Source organism: Papio anubis, chromosome 14 (genome assembly GCF_008728515.1).
Source record: "Papio anubis isolate 15944 chromosome 14, Panubis1.0, whole genome shotgun sequence".
In the NCBI taxonomy this organism is placed as follows: Eukaryota; Metazoa; Chordata; class Mammalia; order Primates; family Cercopithecidae; genus Papio; species Papio anubis.
In genome coordinates this window covers 74,157,623-74,178,170 of record NC_044989.1, presented here as the reverse complement: position 1 = coordinate 74,178,170, position 20,548 = coordinate 74,157,623, and the positions used below count along the sequence as shown (strand labels likewise).

Genomic DNA, 20,548 nt, shown 5'->3' with positions numbered 1-20,548 from the left:
CTTAGATAGACATATAAAAACCACAAAAATCAAAACTACACATATTCAAACAAGTCATATCCTCTCTGGTGTATGTGGTCTGCTTTCTGGAATGAAGTTATTTTAAAAAGGATACTCAAACTGGGCTACTTTACCCACTCAGAGTAAATTAAATTACGACAATTAGATTATTCACCCATGCCTGCCAACTACCCACCACAACTAAAAACTTACTTTTTGGGTGCCAGCAGCCTGGATATCCTGCCATGTTGCTACAGGTTCTGTAGCGACGTGCCATTCTGGGTAAGTTTTAGCGAGTAACTTCACAAACGTGGACTTTCCCACAGCTGCAATGCAAACAGCATGTATTGGGATGCTTCCCAAATCAGGGCTGAAGGAGAAGGCTGCTACTAAACTCCACCACAAACGCCCAACTCAAGGGAACAAGTATCAGTTTTCTGAATTTCAAACTCAGCAGCCATACCATTGTTAGACTGATAACAGATCAATCCATGCCAACCAGAGCCGCTATAATGAATACAGCCAATAGGGAGGAAAAATTCCTTCAAGACTTAATTTGCAATTTCCATGTCTCAACCTTCCAGAGGCAGAGCATTTAATAACAGTTGAAAATGTAAAAGTAGATGAAATCAGTTCTGTAAGTTCTATCACTTGAGTCACCATTCTATTTGTGCTGTGACAGTGTAAAATTTCTTAGTTTTTCAAGATAAAAAATAAAAATGATTATAATCTCATTCATTCAACAAATCTAAAAAATATTCATGGAGTGCTGACTATGTGCTCAGGACTGTCAGGCACTGTGGGTACAATGGCAAACAAAACACAGAATGGATTTTGCCCTCACAGAGCTTGTATGGGTGACAGATAGTAGACAAACACAAAATTAACTACTAACAAACTGTGTTAGGTGCTAGGAAAAAATGCAGGATGGCACTAATATAGCCCAGGAGGTCAAAGAAGACTCCTTCGAAAAAATGAAAAGATGACAATTCATGCAAAGGGAGTAGCATGCACAAAGACCTGAAAGAGAGAAAGAAGTTGACATACAATACAGAAGTTTGAGGCCCTAGAAGAAGCCATACAGTATGGCTACAGCATGAGTAAGTGATGGAGAAGTGTCTCAAAATGGGTGTCAGAGAGGGAGTCCGGGGCCAGGTCACACAGGGCTCTGTAGTCATGGTAAGAAGACTGAACCCTGGGATACAGGGTATCCCAGACCTCAGGGTATGAACACACCATCCACTCACTGACAGAAGTCCCTCCTCTGCCAAACCTCGGTGGCCACTAAATCCTTCTGCATTTGCTTCTAAATTTTTCATATTTGTCTTTTTCTCTCTATTCCCACCTCCATGCTCAAGACCAGCCTCTTATCATCTCTTGCCTTTCTGATGCTGGCCTTGCTCTCTTCAATCCATGCTCCGTACTGTGGCCAGACTGAACATGAAATAACACTGCTTACAATCTTTTGACAACTCCCTATTGGCTACAGCAAGGGCAAGCGACGGAGGAGTGGCTCAAGATGGACGTGGCCACATGGGCAGTCCAGGGCCAGGTCACATAGGGCCTTGTGGCCATGGTAAGAGGGCTGAATTCTATTCTAAGGGCAATGGGAAGTTAGTGACATCTGAGCTAAGACCTGAACAAGCTTCATGACAAACTCCAAACTCTTTAACATGGTCTGCAAGACACAACAACATCTGATCCCTGTGTATGCCTCTCTGGCCTCGGCTTTCCTTTAGGGAGCCTACACTCCTGCAGGACCAAACTCCAATCATGCCATGTTCTCTTGCAAATATGACTTTGCATATGCTTTCCCATTTCCTGAAGCGCCTCCTCTCCTCTCCTCACCTGACCAACGCCTACTCAATCCTCAAGGTTCTGTTTAGATGTACCTCCTGTGTGAGGCCTTCCTAGATCCTGATACCTCTGAGCTGGATTAGCTAGTCCTCCTTTGTGCTTGGCTTGGTATTCTGGGTGAGACTCCATCACTGCACCTGTCATTGTGTTTCTCCAGCTAGAGGATGGGGCTCCTCCAGGGTAGAAAACAAACTGCAACCTAATGACGTGGCCAAATGAATAAAATACACAGTATATTACTAATTTCAGTTCTCTCTGAAACCTATATTTGTGAAAAATAAAAAATGAATCTTAAGACTGTATCTGGGCCGGGCGCGGTGGCTCACGCCTGTAATCCCAGCACTTTGGGAGGCCGAGGCGGGCGGATCACAAGGTCAGGAGATCGAGATCACGGTGAAACCCCGTCTCTATTAAAAATACAAAAAATTAGCCGGGCGCGGTGGCGGGCGCCTGTAGTCCCAGCTACTCGGGAGGCTGAGGCAGGAGAAGGGCGTGAACCCGGGAGGCGGAGCTTGCAGTGAGCCGAGATTGCGCCACTGCACTCCAGCCTGGGGCACAGAGCGAGACTCTGTCTCCAAAAAAAAAAAAAGACTGTATCTGGACCTCAGTCTCCTCTATCAGAAGTAATCTATCTCAAGGGAAAGAAGGGGGGCATCCTTCCACTTATGGTTACTGATTGGGGTGCTGATGTCTCAGCACAAGAACCCACACATTTTAATAGATGACATTTACTATATGCCACCCCAACTCCTCTCTGAATAGGCAGGATAAGAACAAACAGCATGAATCTGTAGATTTGTACAGTCACGCTCATCTCTCAGTCCCCACCTCCACCTAACTTGTGTGTGCTTCTTCACATCTGTTCAATCCCTGCTCTTCCCACACTCCAATGAATAAATGCCCTCCCCTGCTCTTCCAGGCCTGTGTCTAAATCCTTTCCCCCAGCAAGCCTGAGGTCCCATTTCTTCATTACTTCTCTAGCTCTGAATTCCTACCACACTGGTTAGGTGCCAAGTGGTTGAATGTGTATATTATCAGATACCTGTCTGCCCTGAGTAAGCCCTTGCTTAAAATTTGGCCAGATGGTCAATATTTAGATTGTAGGTTGTTTAACAAGTCTAAAATATGGTCCCTGCTATTTAATAGCTAAAAAGTTATTTTAATGAATATGAAAAGATAAACGTAGCTGATTTGTTAGATGGCTGGGATTGAGTAATTGTTAGAATTACATATATACATACATACACATATATATATATATATAAATTTTTTTTTGTTTTTGAGACGGAGTCTAGCTCCATCACCCAGGCTGGAGTGCAGTGATGTGATCTCAGCTCACTGCAAGCTCCGCCTCCCAGGTTCACGCCATTCTCCTGTCTCAGCCTCCCAAGTAGCTGGGACTACAGGCGCCCGCTACCACGCCTGGCTAATTTTTTGGTATTTTTAGTAGAGACGGGGTTTCACCGTGTTAGCCAGGATGGTCTCAATCTCCTGACCTCGTGATCCACCCACCTCGGCCTCCCAAAGTGCTGGGATTACAGGCGTGAGCCCCCGCACCTGGCCAGAATTACTTATATTTTTTAAAAGTTAAAAACAATTACCTTAAAAAAACTGTTGCAGATGGAAAGGAAGGGCTCTGAGGTCAGACACTATTATTTCATCTAAGAGCAGTCAGGACTCCAAGAAATTGACTCATGCAATTTAAACACATAAATTCTGGAATGCCAACAAATTAGATGTAACAGGAAATACACAGTTCCAATGACTGGAACAATAACATCTAATACCCAGGGTACTCTGTAACCCATTCTCCATTCCAAGGCTTCTGGAAAGCCAGTTTAGTAATCAGAAGGCAGCTTCAGCATACAATGACAGTAAATGGTGGTGAAAGGTCCTAAGAGCTGTGCCATCCATGTTTCTGGGGCTTGGAGAGCCTAAGTAATTCACTACAGGGCAGTATTTCTTAAACTAATTCCACTGGAACTGAGCTGTGCCAGGTACCACCCACAGATGTGGAATAATTACTTTAAAAAATAATTCAAAGTTATATGTTTTTATTAAAGCCAGACACAGTATAACTTTCTCAGTGCTGTGATACCTGTTCATAATATACATTTTTTTCCTTCCTGCTGGGGTGTTTTTTGTCTGTTTTGACAAATGTTTCAAGGTGTTCACAGGGGGTTCGTAAGAGTGGTGGTGTTTGGCTCTCCACTGCTTCAGAGGCCTCCTCCTAGTGATCAGAACACCCCTGTCTAGAGAAAGCCTACTTCTTCAGTCAATCTCTTATGATATCATTATCTCAGACTTACTGCAATTTAGTTAGATCCCAGCTTAGCTGCTACCTTTCCTTTTGAGATGGGGGTCTCTCTCTTATTACCCAGGCTGGAGTGCAGTGGTGCGATCTTGGCTCACAGCAACCTCTGCCTCCCGGGCTCAGGTGATCTTCTCACCTCAGCCTGCTGGGTAGCTGGTCCAGTATGTTTGACCTGCCCAATATACTGTTTGTTTGTTTGTTTATGAGACGGAGTCTAGCTGTCGCCCAGGCTGGAGTGCAGTGGCACAATCTTGGCTCACTGCAACCTCCGCTTCCTGGATTTAAGTGACTCTCCTACCTCAGCCTCTCGAGTAGCTGGGACTATAGGTGTGTGCCACCATGCCCAGCTAATTTTTGTATTTTTGGCAGAGACAGGGTTTCACCATGTTGCCCCGGCTGGTCTCAGACTCCTGAGTTCAAGCGATCCACCTGCCTTGGCCTCCCAAAGTGCTGGGATTACAGGCGTGAGCCACTGCGCCGGGCCACTGCTGTTATCTTTCTTTTCTTTTTTTTTTTTTTTGAGACAGAGTCTTGCTCTGTTGCCCAGGCTGGAGTGCAGTGGGGCTATCTCAGCTCACTGCAACCTCTGACTCCTGAGTTCAACTGATTCTCCAGCCTCTCAGCCTCCCGAGTAACTGGGACTACAGGCACATGCCACCACACCTGACTAATTTTTGTATTTTCAGTAGAGACAGGGTTTCGCCATGTTGGCCAGGGTGGTCTCGAACTCCTGACCTCAGGTGATCTGCCCACCTCAGCCTCCCAAAGTGCTGGGATGACAGGCGTCAGCCACATCGCCCGGCCTATCTTTCAATATACTCTTAGTATTATGAATTTTGGAAGGTATTGGATCTTACAAGCAGCATCAAACCTTCCCTTAGGACCTTGGCCACCGGTGTTCTCTGTTGTTATATTGCCAGGACTTTCAAAAAGGTGGAAGGTACTTTCTTAAGAGTATACTACTTCAACATGTTGATTTTCATTAGCTCCACGATTCTCATTCCACAAGCTGGGCCAGAGAGTTCTGTTGTTACCACTCATCTTTTCCTAAGGCATGGTTTTTTCCCCCCACAAAATTTTCTATAAACTGACAATGCCTACCATAGCTATGTAATGCTAAAATCTAGTAGTAAGATAGCATATGATGTAATACCCAAAATAACAGATCCCATTATTTTACGTCTAATACAGTTGTATTTCACAGTAGCCTATATTTATCACCTCTAGGCATTTTCATCTCCTGAACAAGATGAAAAACAGGAGAAAAAAAATCCAATTCTGAAATCTTTTACCAAAATCCAACAGTCAGAACATATAAAACTGTCTAATGTCTTTTTTAAAAAATCCTTCCAAAAAAAAATTAAACTCTTTATTTCAGATACTGTATTTGATGCTGCATTCATTCACTTACTCATTCATTTAATCAACAAATGTTTATGGAGTAGCTACCAAGTGGTAGGTACTATAACTGAAATGATGATCTAGGCTGAGAGCTTGCCCTCAAGTTATATTCCAACCCCAAGACTGAGTACTCAGGATCACACAGGCTCTAAGCTTAAAAGCATTCTAGGCAAAGTTAATAAAAATCAGTCAGCAGGCTTAAAAAAAACTTAATACATTTTACTTTGGTGCCTTTTTTTCATGAAAAACTGTTTACGAAAAAAAAAAAAAAAGGGCCAAAAAACTTCCTCACACCTTCCTATGATCCAAACTCATCTGTTTAGCACAAAAGACTCTTACTGATCTGGCATCCCCTCCTCCCTGCCTTGCCTACCAGGTGATTCAGCTTTCCACCGCCACCTTCTCTGCGAAGCCTCCTTGAACTCTCTCCAGCTCCACTTCATCTCTAGGCAGAGTTAATTACTGCCTGCTCTGGTTTACCAAAGGATTACACTGTAATTATTTGTTCACTCATCACTCCCTCCAGCTAGACTGGGAGCTCACTTTTAAAGACAGAGACTGAACCTTTGCATCCTAAGTATGAGAACAGTGATAGATGGATGAAAGGAGGTGAGTCACAGGCACAGAGAATCCACTACACAGTATTTGATATAAATAGGCTATTTTTTCCCAAGGATTCTTTGCCCAACCATTTATACTCAAAATAAGTAAAAGACACATATTAGTGATGTGAAGTCACTAATTTTGAATGCTGGAGGAAACATGTTATTAGGGAAGCCCTCTACTGCTTTATGTTTAAGTCTCTTGATTGAAAAGTGCAAAAGAGTTTCCTCTTCTCTGGTTGGGTCTTTGAACATCAAGTAAAAATGCTGAGATGACTCACTGACAGTGAGATTTCATACAGCAATCTTTTCTTCAATTTAGGCTTGTAATCGTAAGATAATCACAAGAAGATGATAATACACTGTAGGGATGAACAGTCTTAGAAGAGAGGCTAAGTGTTTTATGTTTTAGATTTTCAGGGGTTCTAGGTACCAAGCTTTTGACTTTCAATCACACATCTTATAATCTTACATCTTATAATCTTACATCTTCGTAAGTCATGCTAGATGCCATTAGTTGCTACTTCACTGATCAATTTTCCTTACATGCCACTGTCTGCACCTTCAGGATCAGAATAACAGGACTTAGAGCAGAAGGAATACAAGAAAACCCCCTCCAAACATACCTAATTTTGGTTAGGACAGGGGTTCACCTTCCCTGTTCAGGTTTCCTGAATGGGTGCTCTCAATCTGATTTGCTTGAGGATGTTACCTGTGATTACAGAAGATGCTCACTCTTGATTTAAAAAGCAGTTTAGTATATTCCCTGTGTGGGTACCAATGCCTAACTTCCACATGGATATCACAGCACAGGATTCAAGAATCTGGTCAGTACTGAGTACACTGGGTCAAGGCGGGCGTTAGGTGTCAGCAATACAAAGATGAACAGCACACTGAGTGGTCAGAGCCCAAGGAAGGTGGTGAATGTGCAAACAAGCTCAGCAGAACTCAAGTGCTGCAGCAGTTGTGGGTACAAAATGTTATGTCAGCCCACAGAGGAGGCAGTGACTAATTCTGTCTAGGGAGAGTCATCAGGGTGTGTGGGGTGATGAAGAGTAGTGGGAGATGAAAGGAAAAAAGAGTCAGATTAGGTTCCCCCATTCCACTTCGCATCACCCTTTTTTGGGGCAACTGCATTTACTTCCAAGGCTTCAACAACTACGCCCCACCAGTCAACAACTTCCACATCTGAAACCTCAGCACCCATCTCCAGACTCTCTTGACTTCAGGCATATATTCCAATCTGTCTCAGAACACCTCTATGTCTCACAGGAACCTCATACAAAACATATCACTCTACCCTCCCCAGACCGCCTCTTCCTTTATTCCCTTTATTCCTGATGAACCTCAGTGTCACCCTCCTCTACTCCTCCTCATCCCTCGCCTCCAAGTGGCCACCACATCCTGTCAATCCCACTTCCAAAGTCTCTCTCACACCATCACTTCTCTGTCTCTCCAGTTCTTCTATTCAGGCCTGCATCTTTCCTCCCTCCAATTACTCCAATAGCCACAAAACTAGTGCACAGACTCAACTCTGTTCCAATTCATCTATTCATTCATCCAACAAACTGGATGCAAGGCACTATGGGTACTGCAGCAAACAAAATATACAAAGAAAGTGCCTGTTTTATGGAGCTTTCTTTCTCATCCTACACAGTTTCCTTTTTAAAATTAATCTGGTCATGGCACACACTGGCTTCAAGTGTTCAACAGCCTCCCACTGCCAACAGGACAAACTAGCATGGTCCACAAGGCTCTTCGACATATGGCAAATCCCACCCTTCCAATCTCTTGTTCTGTCACGCTTTCACAGGTCCCTTCAACTCCAGGCACATCCAACTATTTCTCTTCCATTAAAACTGCATGTGTTAGTCAGGCATGATGGCACATGCCTGTAGTCTCAGCTACCTGGGAGGCTGAGGCAGGAGAATCACTTGAACCTGGGAGGCGGAGGTTGCAGCGAGATGAGATCACACCACTGCACTCCAGCCTGGGTGACAGAATGAGACTCTGTCTCAAAAACATAAACAAAAACAAAAAACTGCATATGTTTCTTCAGGCTTCACCACCTTGGCACATGTTGCTTTCTATGCTTGAAATACTTTTTCCTCTTCTTCCTCTTGGGAATTCCTACCCCAGAGATTCTGGCTTTCCATGCCCAATCACGGATCTTACCACACAGTATGAAAATTATGTCGGGTCAGAGGGGCGCGGTGGCTCACGCCTGTAATCCCAGCACTTTGGGAGGCCAAGGCTGGTGGATCACAAGGTCAGGAGATCAAGACCACCCTGGCTAACATGGTGAAACCCCATCTCTACTAAAACATACAAAAAATTAGCCGGGCGTGATGGTGGGCACCTGTAGTCCCAACTACTCAGGAGGCTGAGGCAGGAGAATGGCGTGAACCCAGGAGGCAGAGGTTGCAGTGAGCTGAGATTGTGCCACTGCACTCCAGCCTGGGTGACAGAGTGAGACTGTCTGAAAAAAAAAAAAAAAAAAAAGAAAAGAAAAGAAAATTATGTCAAGTCTGTTTCTCCCATTTGGTTGTGAGCTCCTTGAAGGACAGGAACTGTAACCTATTCACTGCTATGCTTAGCATGAGAGTGGAGTCTTAGTCCTCACTCAGTAAGCCTCTGTTGCATGAGAAAGCAAGAAAGAAGCAGAGAAATTTGAGAAAGTTAAGAAGCAAAGGTCAGACCTGTCCTAAGTTACTTTGTGATATATACCCTGTTCTCTCTCTGGGCTTTGAGGACAGAGCTTCCTTTAGGGGTGTGTTTCTCAAAGTACAGTACAAAACATATTTAAATAATAACATCATCAGGCAAATAGCAGGACTCTCCTTTCCCATTCCTTTCGATGTTTCCGATTTGGCTGGAGAAAAACACGCAGCCATGGTGACTGGTCTCACTTTAAATTCATGACCACTAACTCAAAGTGGGTCCTAAATGGTACCCAGCAATTTAACATTTCTCTTGCTTATTCACTAGAGTATTTCAAGTCGTGTCTCCACATTCACTCTTAGCTGATGACCTTTCTTCCTATTTCACGCTGAAAACAGACACAACCAGGCCGGGCGCAGTGGCTCACGCCTGTAATCCCAGCACTTTGGGAGGCCGAGGTGGGCAGATCACAAGGTCAGGAGATTGAGACCATCCTGGCTAACATGGTGAAACCCTGTCTCTACTAAAAAAAAAAAAAAATTAGCCGGGCGTGGTGGCAGGTGCCTGTAGTCCCAGCTACACAGGAGGCTGAGGCAGGAGAATGGCGTGAACCTGGGAGGCAGAGCTTGCAGTGAGCCGAGATGGCGCCACTACACTCCAGACTGGGAGAGAGCAAGACTCCGGCTCACAAAAAAAAAAAAAAAAAGACAGACACAACCAAAAGATCTTCCCAAGTTCCCACCACACCCACTCAAGTTGGTGCTCATGTATTTTGCTATCACTCCTGTTACTAGGGACGAATTGTGCTCCTAGCTAAGGCTAAATTCTTTCCCACTGGGCAATAGATCCCATTCTTTCTTGCTTAAAAATCACTCCAGCAATTCTATCCTCTGTCCCAATTTACCAGTTTTCCTCCTTTCTACTAGACCACTTCCGTCAACTTACAAACCTGCTCTAATTCTTCTTACGAAAAGAAAATTTAAAATGTTAAACTCTCATACCGTCTTCTAATTTCAGCTACCGCCCCATGACTTCCCTTTCTAAAAACTTCCAGTTATCTTAACCCACTCTCCTCACCTCCCATTCTCCTTGAACCTATACGGATTAGGCTTTCACTCCTAACACTCCTAAAACTGTTCGAGTTCACCAAAGACCTTCATTTACTTAAACAGTATAACACAGCTGATCATTCCCTCCCACTGAACACCTTCTTCACTTGGCTTCCAGGATATCATTCTGTTTTTTTCTGCTGTCTCAGTGGGCATTCCTTCTCTGTCTCTGCTTATTCCTTCCCACCTCCCCAGTCTCATAATATTTGCGTGCCCAGGGCTCAGTCCTTTCCATCAACACATAGTCTTCTAGCATTAAGTACCACCTACATTTACAGCTCCAGTCCAGGAAGACCCTAATTCTGAACTTACATATCCAACTACCTATCCAACACCTCTACTTGGATATTAATAGGCATGTAAAAACCTAACATGCTTAAAACCAAGGCTCACGCCTGTAATCCTAGCACTTTGGGAGGCCAAGGCAGGACGATCACTTGAGCCCAGGAGTTCAAGAACAGCCTGGGAAATACAGTGAGACTCCATCTCTACAAAAAATATAAAAAATCAGCCAGGCATAGTGGCAAACACCTGTGGTTGCAGCTACTCAAGAGGCTAAGGTGGGAGGATGGCTTGAGCCTGGGAGGCAGGCTGCAGTGAGATGCAATCGCATCACTGTATTCTAGCCTGGGCAACAGGGCGAAACCCCAAGGGAGAAGAGAGGGGAGAAAGAAGGAAAGGAGGAAATAAAGAAAATCAGGAGTCTATCTTTCAAGTACTCAAGTCAAAGTAACTGGAGTCATCATTGGCCCCTCTCTTTATCTTACACTCTGCATTCAACCTGTCACCAAATCCAATTGGCCCTACCTTAAAATATAACTAGAACCCAATCATTTCTCACCACTTCCACTGTTAAATTTTACTTAAAATGTAACTCAATTTTTGTTAACATATAACTAAGTATAACCAGAATCCAATCATGTCTCACCACTTTCACAAAGGTCCAACATACCATAATTATTGCAATACCACTTAACACCCTTTACTTTCAACATATCAGCCACAGTGATCTTTTTATAATCTAAGTAAAACTGTCGCTTGACTCCTCAAACCTTCCAATGGCTACCCATCTCAGTAAGATTAAAAACCCATGATAAGGCCTATAAAAATCTGGCCAACCCTTGGGCTTCTGCCCTCATTTCCCTACCGTCCTTGCTCACTCGAGTTCAGCCACAATAACTTCCCTCCTATTCCCCAAACACACTTTCCACCTCAGGGCCTTTCCAATTGCTTTTCACTGTGCTTAGAAGATTCTTCTCCCAGGTATCCACATGGTTTGCTCCCTCACCTTCTTCAGTTTTTTGCTCAGATGTCACCTCAGTGAGGCCTTGCTTATTTTATTTAAAATGACAACTTCGGCCAGGCACGGTGGCTTACGCCTATAATCCCAGCACTTTGGGAGGCCGAGGCAGGCGGATCATCTGAAGTCAGGAGTTCAAGACCAGCCTGGCCAACATGGTGAAACCCTGTCTCTAATAATAAAACAAAAATTAGCTGGGTGTGGTGGCAGGTGCCTCTAATCCCAGCTACTCGGGAGGCTAAGGCAGGAGAATCGCTTGAACCAGAGAGGCTGAGGTTGCAGTGAGTCGAGATCAAGCCACTGCACTCCAGCCTGGGCAACAAGAGTGACACTCCATCTCAAATAAAATAAAACCTTCCCTCAATTCTTCATCCCTGATTTTTCTCCATCATACTCATTACTCTCTAACATATTGTTCACCTTGCTTAATTCGTGTTGTTTATTGTCTATCTCTCCCTACTTGAGTTCCATGAGAGCAGAGATTTCTATTTCTTCTATTCACAGCTGTATTCTCCAGGCCAAGAACAGTGCTGGCATACGAAGTGGCTCAAAAGGTGATTTGTTGAATGAATAAAAAAAGAAATTTTCAGTTTGCTGCTAGAATGTCGTCAGTACTCAACACTTGCTAAGCCCCTTTTAGGGCTCAGTACCTTGGTAGGTAAAAGTATCAAGTCAGAATTTATTAATATTAAATTGAAATGCTTTGCCTTCATTTTGCTTTTTGACTACTTTTTATTCAAGATACTGGGTCTCATTCTTGTAACAAAATTATTTTTAATTTAATACATGTTTTTAAGTTAAAAAGTGAGGTTCTCCTAAGAAAAGCCTTAAGAAATTATCATGCAACTAGCACAGGCACAAAAACTGTGAATGTGGTATTTGAAGGACTTAAGTTTAGGAACTCTCTTAGAATAGGGTTGCCAGATAAAATACAGGACACAGTTAAATATGAACTTTCAATGAGTGATTTCGTTGTTGTTTTGGTGTAAGGATGCCCCAAATATTGCATTGGACACACACTAGAAATTATTCGTTATCTTAAATTCTATTTTAACTGGATATTATTTTTAATTTTTGCTAAATATGGCAACCCTATCTAGGAGAACAAATAAACTGCACCCGCTTGTCGCTTCAATTTCGATCTATTACAAACAGCTAATAAAATTCTTGTCCTAGCCACTAACTGCGTGGCTTTTATGCCCCAACAAATGTGTCCCCGTGGGCGGGTAATGAGGCCCGATACTCTAAAAATCAAGGAGGCAAAGATCCACAGTGCACTTTGCGAGGGGAAAGGCCCTCCTCGCAGCTCAGAGAGGCCGGCCGCATCAGACGCGGGCCATTCCGAGCCCAGCTCCTTTCCCAGCCTCTGTCACCTGCGTGGCGGAGGCCAAGGCTTGGCTTGGCAGTCGCTTTCCGGCCCTTACCAATGTTGCCTTCGATGGAGAGCCTTCGGGGCCCGCGCCCCGCGTGCAGGCCCCTGGAGAAGGGAACGCCCTCGAGTAGGCTCTGGGCCATGGAACTGAAGGGTGCTCGAAGACGACTTAGAAAGAGGCGGCCCGCGGCCATCCCACCCACGATTCGCACAGCGATCACTTACGCGGAGAGCACTTCCGCCCTAAGTACCGCTTGCTCACTCGCTCCAGCGCACCGCTGACGTAAGGAGATCGTCAGGCAGGAAGTGGGTGGGGTTGAACATGCGACGGGGTGCGCCCAAGAGACCGCTCTGCTCTCGCGATGTTTGTAAAGAAGCGTTGCGAGAAGGAAGGGTTTTACAAGGGTGCAGAATTTGCTAGTAACAGGAGTTGCGGTGTGAGTGGCTCCTCGGTTTTTGTTCATTGGATAAATAACATTTTAAGAGACATAACTCCACAGTCCAACCACCTCATTTTTGTATAACTTTAAAATAAATTTTATAACTGAAGACAAATTAAAAATAGAAACTAATTTTAAGGGGATTTTTTCCCCCCAGGTGCTTGTTGTCTGGTTTTTAAATACTGCAAGAAAATGGAAGTTTTAAAGTAGGAAAATGACTCAATCTGATGATTTACACAACTTTTTCCTATTCCCTGTAATTCCCTGCACAATGCTGGCATATTATTGACTAAATTAACAGATAATCAGTTACACCCCATCTCTTAGTTTGTGTCTTGAGTAAGTAAATAAATGTTCGGTCAATCGATTCGCATTATAGCCAAAAATCCCTTCAGGATAAGGTGGTGGTGGCTCAGGTATGTGACTGGAAATCGTTTAAACCTGGTAGGTTGGGTTCTGTGCACGTAAGCAATGGCGGGTAGAGACTTGCTGGTGTATAAAACCTGAGTCCTGCTGTCGGTGAAGTGTGCTCTACAGAAGGGCAGGGACCTAAGCTGCTGCCACAGGTGAGGCCGGACTGCCACACCCCGTCGTCATAACAACCTCAGAACTAATGATTTACGAAATGTTGTTAAATGGTGCTTCTAGTTCCAGTCGCTTGAATCACCAGAGTCAAAACCGGGAGTCAACAGGCCAAACCGGCCTTCAGGCAGAACTCAGGTGTGGTAGGTTCTAGAAGACAAGGATCTGATGGCAAAGGGGGCTGGAGAAGGACCGGGGCTGGGATACCTAAGCTGTTCCCATAGAAAGCACAGGACCTTTTTCTTATGTTGATGTATATATAGGATGGCTGAGGTCATGTTTATATATTAAGAACTTTTTTTTTTAATACACCGAATTTTGTTAGGATAACCAGGGTGGGGCGTTAATGGCTACTGGAGCGGCTAAAGTCCTACCCATTCCCATCTCCACTCCAGCAGCCACTTCTGTAAAAAAAAAAAATACTGCTTACATTTATTTTACTTATGTAAACTCAGACTTGGAAATATTCATCCTAAAAACCTTGAGAGGCTCTCTGCCTCTCCAGGATCTTGCTGCCTCAGGAGCATTGTGAAAGTTAAACGAGTAAATTGTCTGCAGGCAGGTATTAATCTCCTAAAAGTTACCAGGAAGGAAAATAGGGTCTGGAGACAGGGAACCTAAGGCCGATTCAGGTTGACTTCCTAGAACTAAATCAAAAGGAAAATCCCAGCTTTCCAGCCCAAGTAACAAAAGGACCAGAAGCTAATCCCTTTGCAACCCCGGCTTTTCTGGGTGGCAGATGAAAAATTGAAAGTACCTCTGATTGGTGTCCTCGGGCAATCAATCAGGCTGGTGGCAGGCCAACTGTTTAGTTGCATAGGGTAAAACTTCCTAACTTCACTTCAGCTTCTGATTGGTCCCCTCCTGCAACCAATCAGACTGATCGCTGGCCACTACTTCATTTACATGGGGTGTACACCAAGTAACCAATAGGAAACCTCTAGGAGATATTTAAACGCCAGAAGGCTGGTCACGGTGGCTCAAGCCTGTAATCCCAGCACTTTGGGAGGCTGAGACTGGCGGATCACGAGGTCAAGAGATCGAGACCATCGTGGCTAACCCGGTGAAACCCCCGTCTCTACTAAAAAAAAAAAAAAAAAAAAACTGGCCGGGCGCGGTGGCGGGCGCCTGTAGTCCCAGCTACTCGGGAGGCTGAGGCAGGAGAATGGCGTAAGCCGAGGCCCGAGGCTTGCAGTGAGCTGAAGTCCGGCCGTGCACTCCAGCCTGGGCTGACAAGCGAGACTCCGTCTCAAACAAACAAACAAAAAGAATTTTCTGAAGCGTTTATTTATTTATTTATTTATTTTTTAGAGCCAGAGTCACCGGCTCACATGCGCCCAGGCTGGAGTGCAGTGGCCAGATCTCAGCTCACTGCAAGCTCCACCTCCTGGGTTTCGCCATTCTCCTGCTCAGCCAGTAGCTGGGACTACGAAGCCGCCACCTGCAGCCGGCTAGTTTTTGTATTTTTAGTAGAGACGGGGTTTCACCGTGTTAGCCAGGATGGTCTCGATCTCCTGACCTCGTGATCTGCCCGTCTCGGCCTCCCAAAGTGCTGGGATTACAGGCTTGAGCCACCGCGCCCGGCCAACGCCAGAAAATTCTATAATTGCTGCTTGCTTGGACCCCTCCTACACTGGGGAGTGTTTTTTGGTTTGCAATAAATCTGTGCTTTGTTGCTTCATTCTTTCCTTGCTTTGTGCGTTTTGTCCAATTCTTTGTTCAAAATGCCAAGAACCTGGACACCCTCTACCAGTAACACAGCTCCTAAAAATTATTTTTAAAAATTTTATGGTGAAGTGGCCAGGCGGGGCGGCTCACGCCCCGTTGACACCACCATCATCAGTGAGAGAGAGTTCTGGTTGTCCCACATTCTTACCAACAGTTGATATTGTCAGCTTTTTTTCATTTTATCCATTTTGCTGTGTGTAATTATAACTTACTGTGGTTTTAATTTACATTTTCCTGCGGGTTAATGAAGTCAAACATCTTTTCGTGTGTTTATTGATCATTTCAGTATCCTCTGTTGAAGTCTTATGTCCATTTTTCTATTTGTTGTCTTTTGCTTGTCTTATTCTTCAAATATTCTGGATGAGTCCTTTGTGAATATTTTCTCTCTGTCGTTTGCGTCTTTTTTTTTTTTTTTTTTTTTGAGACAGAGTCTTGCTCAGGCTGGAGTGCAGCGGGGCGATCTTGGCTCACGGCAACCTCCATCTCCTAGGTTCAAGCGATTCTCATGCTTCAGCCTCCTGAGTAGCTGAGATTACAGGCACGCGCCATGCCTGACTAAGTTTTTGTATTTTTAGTAGCCACGGGGTTTTGCTATGTTGGCCAGGCTGCTCTTGAACTCCTGGCTTCAAGTTATCCACCCACCTCGGCCTCCCAAAGTGTTGGGATTACAGGTGTGAGCCACCGCACCCAGCCTCTAAAAGCATTCAAAATTTTTTTGATGTGGAGTGTAATGTAAGAAACTAAAATATTTTTTGCCTAAAATGCCTGTCAGTTATGTTAATTAATTAGTAATAATCTTTCTATCCCCCTTTACTTATTTATGCTTGTTTTGTTAAATGTTATTTTTTGGTTTTTGGTCCCAATTCCAAATTCCCAGAAGGGAGAATCTAATTTGTCCACCTGTGTTCAGGTGTCTAATCATGGTTCAATCAGCTGTGGCCAAGGAAGAGGGTTGGGGCCCCACTTTTGTGCATGAGGAAGTACAATTAAGGCGATCATCATGAGCAAAGAAGACACCCCAAAGAGGTGGTGATCAGTTCCTCTTGGAAGCAGTAAACAGGAAGTTTTCATTCCACTTGGGTGCTAGCCAGAGACTGAAACTGGTGGCATACCGGTGAGTAGAATTACCTCCCCATTACTTAGGAGAATGAGGCCACTTCCTGCCCCTGGGCGATTTTCAAATATCTGCTAGAGTTGATAAGTAGGAGTTGATGTTGCCCTGCAGGAACTCTAGTCTTTCAGCATCCACTCATTCATCCAATATTTGCTGAGCATCTACTGCATGCCAGACACTCTGCTTAGTCCTTGAAGTGCAGCTCTGAAGGAGTTACTATTTTTCCAGTGTTTGTAAATGCTACTGTATACATAAAATACTGACCAATATTATATAAAATGTCATGCAGCCATTCAAAAAGGGAGATAAACATATAAAAATGTGGCCCAAACTTTCTTCTGCAGCCTGGAATTTTAGTCAGCTATATCTCACCTACATTGAAGATTTTCTAATGTGCTGCATTGTGCTAAATCGATTTGGTTAAACTGGAAAGTACACTTTCAGAACGCGCTACCAACAAGGCTCTGAGTTAGAGTTGGCCAAAAGAGGACCTGGGGTGAGATTTGGAAGGCAGAGTGGGAGTGTCAGCCAGTGCTCTGTGGAAATCTTCTAGTCAGATGCTATGACAGACAGAGGTGCCCGGCAGATAGGTTTCACCTAGTCCTCCACTCATTTTTGACTCCTCTCAGATTATCCCACAGTTCCTTGCAGACTTTCACTTTCCCAGCTCCTTCAGGCTTTGGATAAATCTCATTCCTGTAATAAAGCCCTTATTCCCATAATACCCATAGTGGCTCTGCTCCCCTGAATGAACTGTACTGATACACCTAATCATAAAGGGAGACACATCAAAAGGTAGTTAAGAGTATGGGCTCTGGATTCCAGTGACCTGGGGGTGAGTATTAAGAGACAGAATCCACTTGCCACACCTGTCACACAGTTACCACCCAATAGACATTATATAACTCATAAAAAGTAATGACTGCCTTCGTGGGCCCTCAGTGTCTGGGACATTGTTTCTCTCTCTCTCTCTCTGATGGGGTCTTGCTTGTTAGAGGCTGGCTTGAATTGGGTTCAAGTGATCCTCCCACCCCAGCCTCCCAAGTAGCTGGGATTACTGGAGTGAACATCACACCTGACTTTTGTCGATCTTTAATAGACTTCCAGTTGGATTTCCACTTTCCTCAAGCCACTGTCCCTCTCTCTATCAGTGGATAACTCCACAACCACTGAAGAATTTAGGACAGCATTTTTAAAACTTGAAGTGGAGTAAGACTGGAGTAGGGGTGGAAGCATGGGGAAGGGAGGTTGGATGGGTGCCGGGGGTTGGTGAGAATGGTTTGGGCAGCCTGCCCTTCTCCACATGGAGGTCCGGATGTCCCTCCATCGTGCAGTGTCAGTGCCCTACATCTCCTCAGAGCGCTCCCACCTCCTCCTGTGCTTTATCTTCCAGCAGCCAGAGCCTGCAGCTCTTCTTTGGAGGAGACCTTTGCTGATACAGATGGAAAGCCTAGGGCTTCAGTCCTCCCAGGGAGCACCCTCACCAATCACTGGCAGGTGGGACTGTGAAAGCCTGGCTCCCTGGCCTCCACCAGGCTAGCCTTAGACTCCAGAGCTCCCAGTGGGCGGGGCCAGGCTGAAACTGCCCTCTCCAGGACTTTATCTGCAATTGCCCTCTTGCCAGGTTTCCTCCCCTTTCCTCTTCTGCACCCCCCCCCCCCCCCTACTCTGCTTACCAGCTCTCCTCAGAGCACTTCTTTAATAAGTCATTTGCAGGGAATCCTCATTTCCAGGTCTGCTTCTGGGAAACTGGTCCTCACAGAGAAATCCCCTAAGGGCTTATGAAAGCGGCTCCTCCGTCCCACCCCACCCCCAGAGATCGAATGGTGGGAGGGTGAAAGGAATGTCTGACATTGAGGTCTCTGCGCTTAACCACTGGACTCCACTGTCTCCAAATGGGTGTGTCTGGGAAGCTTCATGGACCAGGTGGGATCTGATAGGGGCACGAAGGCTGGGCCTTTGCTAGGTGGGGAGGTGAAAGGTGCACCAGCCCAATGTGAGGATCTTGTTCTAAGGTGAACTAGCTGGGTGACCTAGTAACCAGTAACCTAACTATAAAATGGGAAATGATACTAATACCTGCCTCATAAGGTTGTGGTGAGGATTAATTGAGGAAATCCATGCAAAAATTTTAACCTGGCCTATTGAAATCACTGAATAAATGTTAGCTATTATTATCATCCCTTATTTTATCATAGTACTTTTAGGCGCTTTTGTTTCACTTTGTGTCACTGTCTTGTATGCATGTGTCTATCTCTGCCTGTATGCAGTGAGACCCTAATGGGCAGGAATCATCTTTGTTGGAAATATAAATCCCTTGCCGCCTTACCCGGCAATTCCAGATGCCAAAAATTCAGTAAATACTTGTAAAATTAAACAAAATTGACCTAGAGCAGTGGGTAGGGAGGAAATTAATAAGGAGGGGAGGAGGAGGAGGAGGAACGGGAGAGGGAAGGAGAGAAAATGTCCTTCCTAAGGATGCTACTCCTTTCTTAATTAATTTTGGGGCAAAATACAACCTGGCTGGGCATGGTGGCTCACACCTGTAATCCCAGCACTTTGGGAGGCCGAGGTGGGCAGATCACCTGAGGTTAAGAGTTCAAGACCAGACTGGCCAACATGATGAAACCCCATGTCTACTAAAAATACAAAAATTAGCCAGGCGTAGTAGTGCATGCCTGTAATCCCAGCTACTCAGGAGGCTGAGGCAGGAGAATTGCTTGAACCCGGGAGGCAGAGGTTGCAGTGAGCCAAGATCGCACCACTATACTAGTCTGGGCAACACAGTGAGACTCTGTCTCAAAAAAAAAAAAAAAAAAAAAATACAGCCTAATCCTCAATAACAACCTCATAGAGATCTTAAGCCCACAGTGACCCTTCTTCACGTGAGTGACAGTAACATCGTGTGTGAACTCCTCATGTCACATCCCATAACCCTGTGTCATGACTCTGTGTTCATGTTCCCTAGTGAACTGCCCTGGAGTACAAGGACTCATATCACTGAAAGCCTGTGTTTCTACCCCCATCCCAAGAGTCATCTAGCCTTATTCTTAGTTATATTCAAGGAAAAGAAAACAAGATGATATAGTAGAAGGAGCACTAGCTTTGCAGTCAGATACTTGAATTTTAATCTTGAATCTGTGTGATCTTCGCAAGTCCTTGACTTCTCTGAGCCTCAATTTCCTCATCTGAAATATGGGGATAATGATAGCACCTACCTTACAGCATTATTTCATGGATTAAAAGTAATGTGTGAAAAGGCCTTAGCACTGTGTATGAGACATAGCCCAGGAAAAAAGAGCCCCACACAGAGAAGTAAGGCTTGTAGGTTTTAATGTTTCATTACTGGTGACAGAGTAGTCTCGAGGGGATCCTTGGAGAACCTGTTCTGACTTTAGAAGCACTTCCTGTGGACAATGGAGGGTCCTGCCTCATCATACTCAGGCTTGCTGATCCACATCTGCTGGAAGGTGGAGAGAGAGGCCAGGATAGAGCCCCCAATCCAGACTGAGTACTTCCGCTCTGGGGGAGCAATAATCTGCAAAGAACAAATGTGGTGAATCATGATCAGTCCCCAAGGGAATAAGCAGGGTGGTCCAAAAATCTATTTATCCCAGAAAAGGGGAACCCCATGGTCAGAAAAGAACAAGAGAAACGTTGTGATAGATTAGATTTTTGCTCAAAACCTTCACTTCCCCACTCTTCCCTTAATCCCTCCTTGGGAATACTGCACTGCTCCCTGTGACTCTGGGCTGGGCATTGTGTTAGCTTTGACCAATAGGATATTAGCAGACATAACACAAACAGGGGCTTGAAATATGCTTGTGTACTTGGGCATGTTCTCTTGTTCTGCCATCTTCATGAGAAGAGCTGCCCCTGGGGAGCTCTTTAAGCCTGGGCCCGTTAATGAGAAATATGGACTTGACCTGAGCTGGCTGGACCTGCAGTTAATTCAGAGCCACTTACTTAGCCAAGCCTGACCTTGATCAGCTAACTCCTAGCTGATGCATGAGCAATAAATGCTCACTGTTATGTGCCCTTGAGATTCCATAGTTGTTTGTTACTTGG

General features: G+C 44.8%; 2 protein-coding genes and 1 long non-coding RNA gene across 10 annotated transcripts in view; 1 reads left to right on the top strand and 2 right to left on the bottom strand.

Annotated features, from left to right (window-relative positions):
• The window catches only part of DGUOK (deoxyguanosine kinase), a 34,133-nt gene extending 21,075 nt beyond the window's left edge, over window positions 1-13,058 (bottom strand). The window contains exons 1-2 of one of the 8 annotated variants that reach the window (XM_017947641.2): window positions 12,669-13,058; window positions 214-326 (exon numbers count right to left, since the gene is read on the bottom strand). In XM_017947641.2, coding sequence (XP_017803130.1) covers window positions 214-326; window positions 12,669-12,810 — 255 coding nt within the window. In that variant the 5' untranslated portion in view covers window positions 12,811-13,058. The remainder of the gene's footprint in view (window positions 1-213; window positions 327-12,668) is intronic. The other 7 variants (XM_017947640.3, XM_003908826.5, XM_009184439.3 and 4 more) reach the window with 7 other exon arrangements.
• A 570-nt stretch (window positions 13,059-13,628) lies between these two features.
• Window positions 13,629-18,075, top strand: LOC116270300. Its single transcript, XR_004178312.1, has 3 exons — window positions 13,629-13,776; window positions 16,277-16,480; window positions 17,874-18,075. It is a non-coding gene; the product is annotated as an uncharacterized LOC116270300 (long non-coding RNA).
• A 1,721-nt stretch (window positions 18,076-19,796) lies between these two features.
• Window positions 19,797-20,548, bottom strand: part of ACTG2 (actin gamma 2, smooth muscle) — a 28,974-nt gene continuing 28,222 nt past the window's right edge. Inside the window, exon 11 of the mRNA XM_003908824.4 lies at window positions 19,797-20,018. Within this exon, the coding sequence (XP_003908873.1) occupies window positions 19,875-20,018 (144 nt within the window). The 3' untranslated portion in view covers window positions 19,797-19,874. The remainder of the gene's footprint in view (window positions 20,019-20,548) is intronic.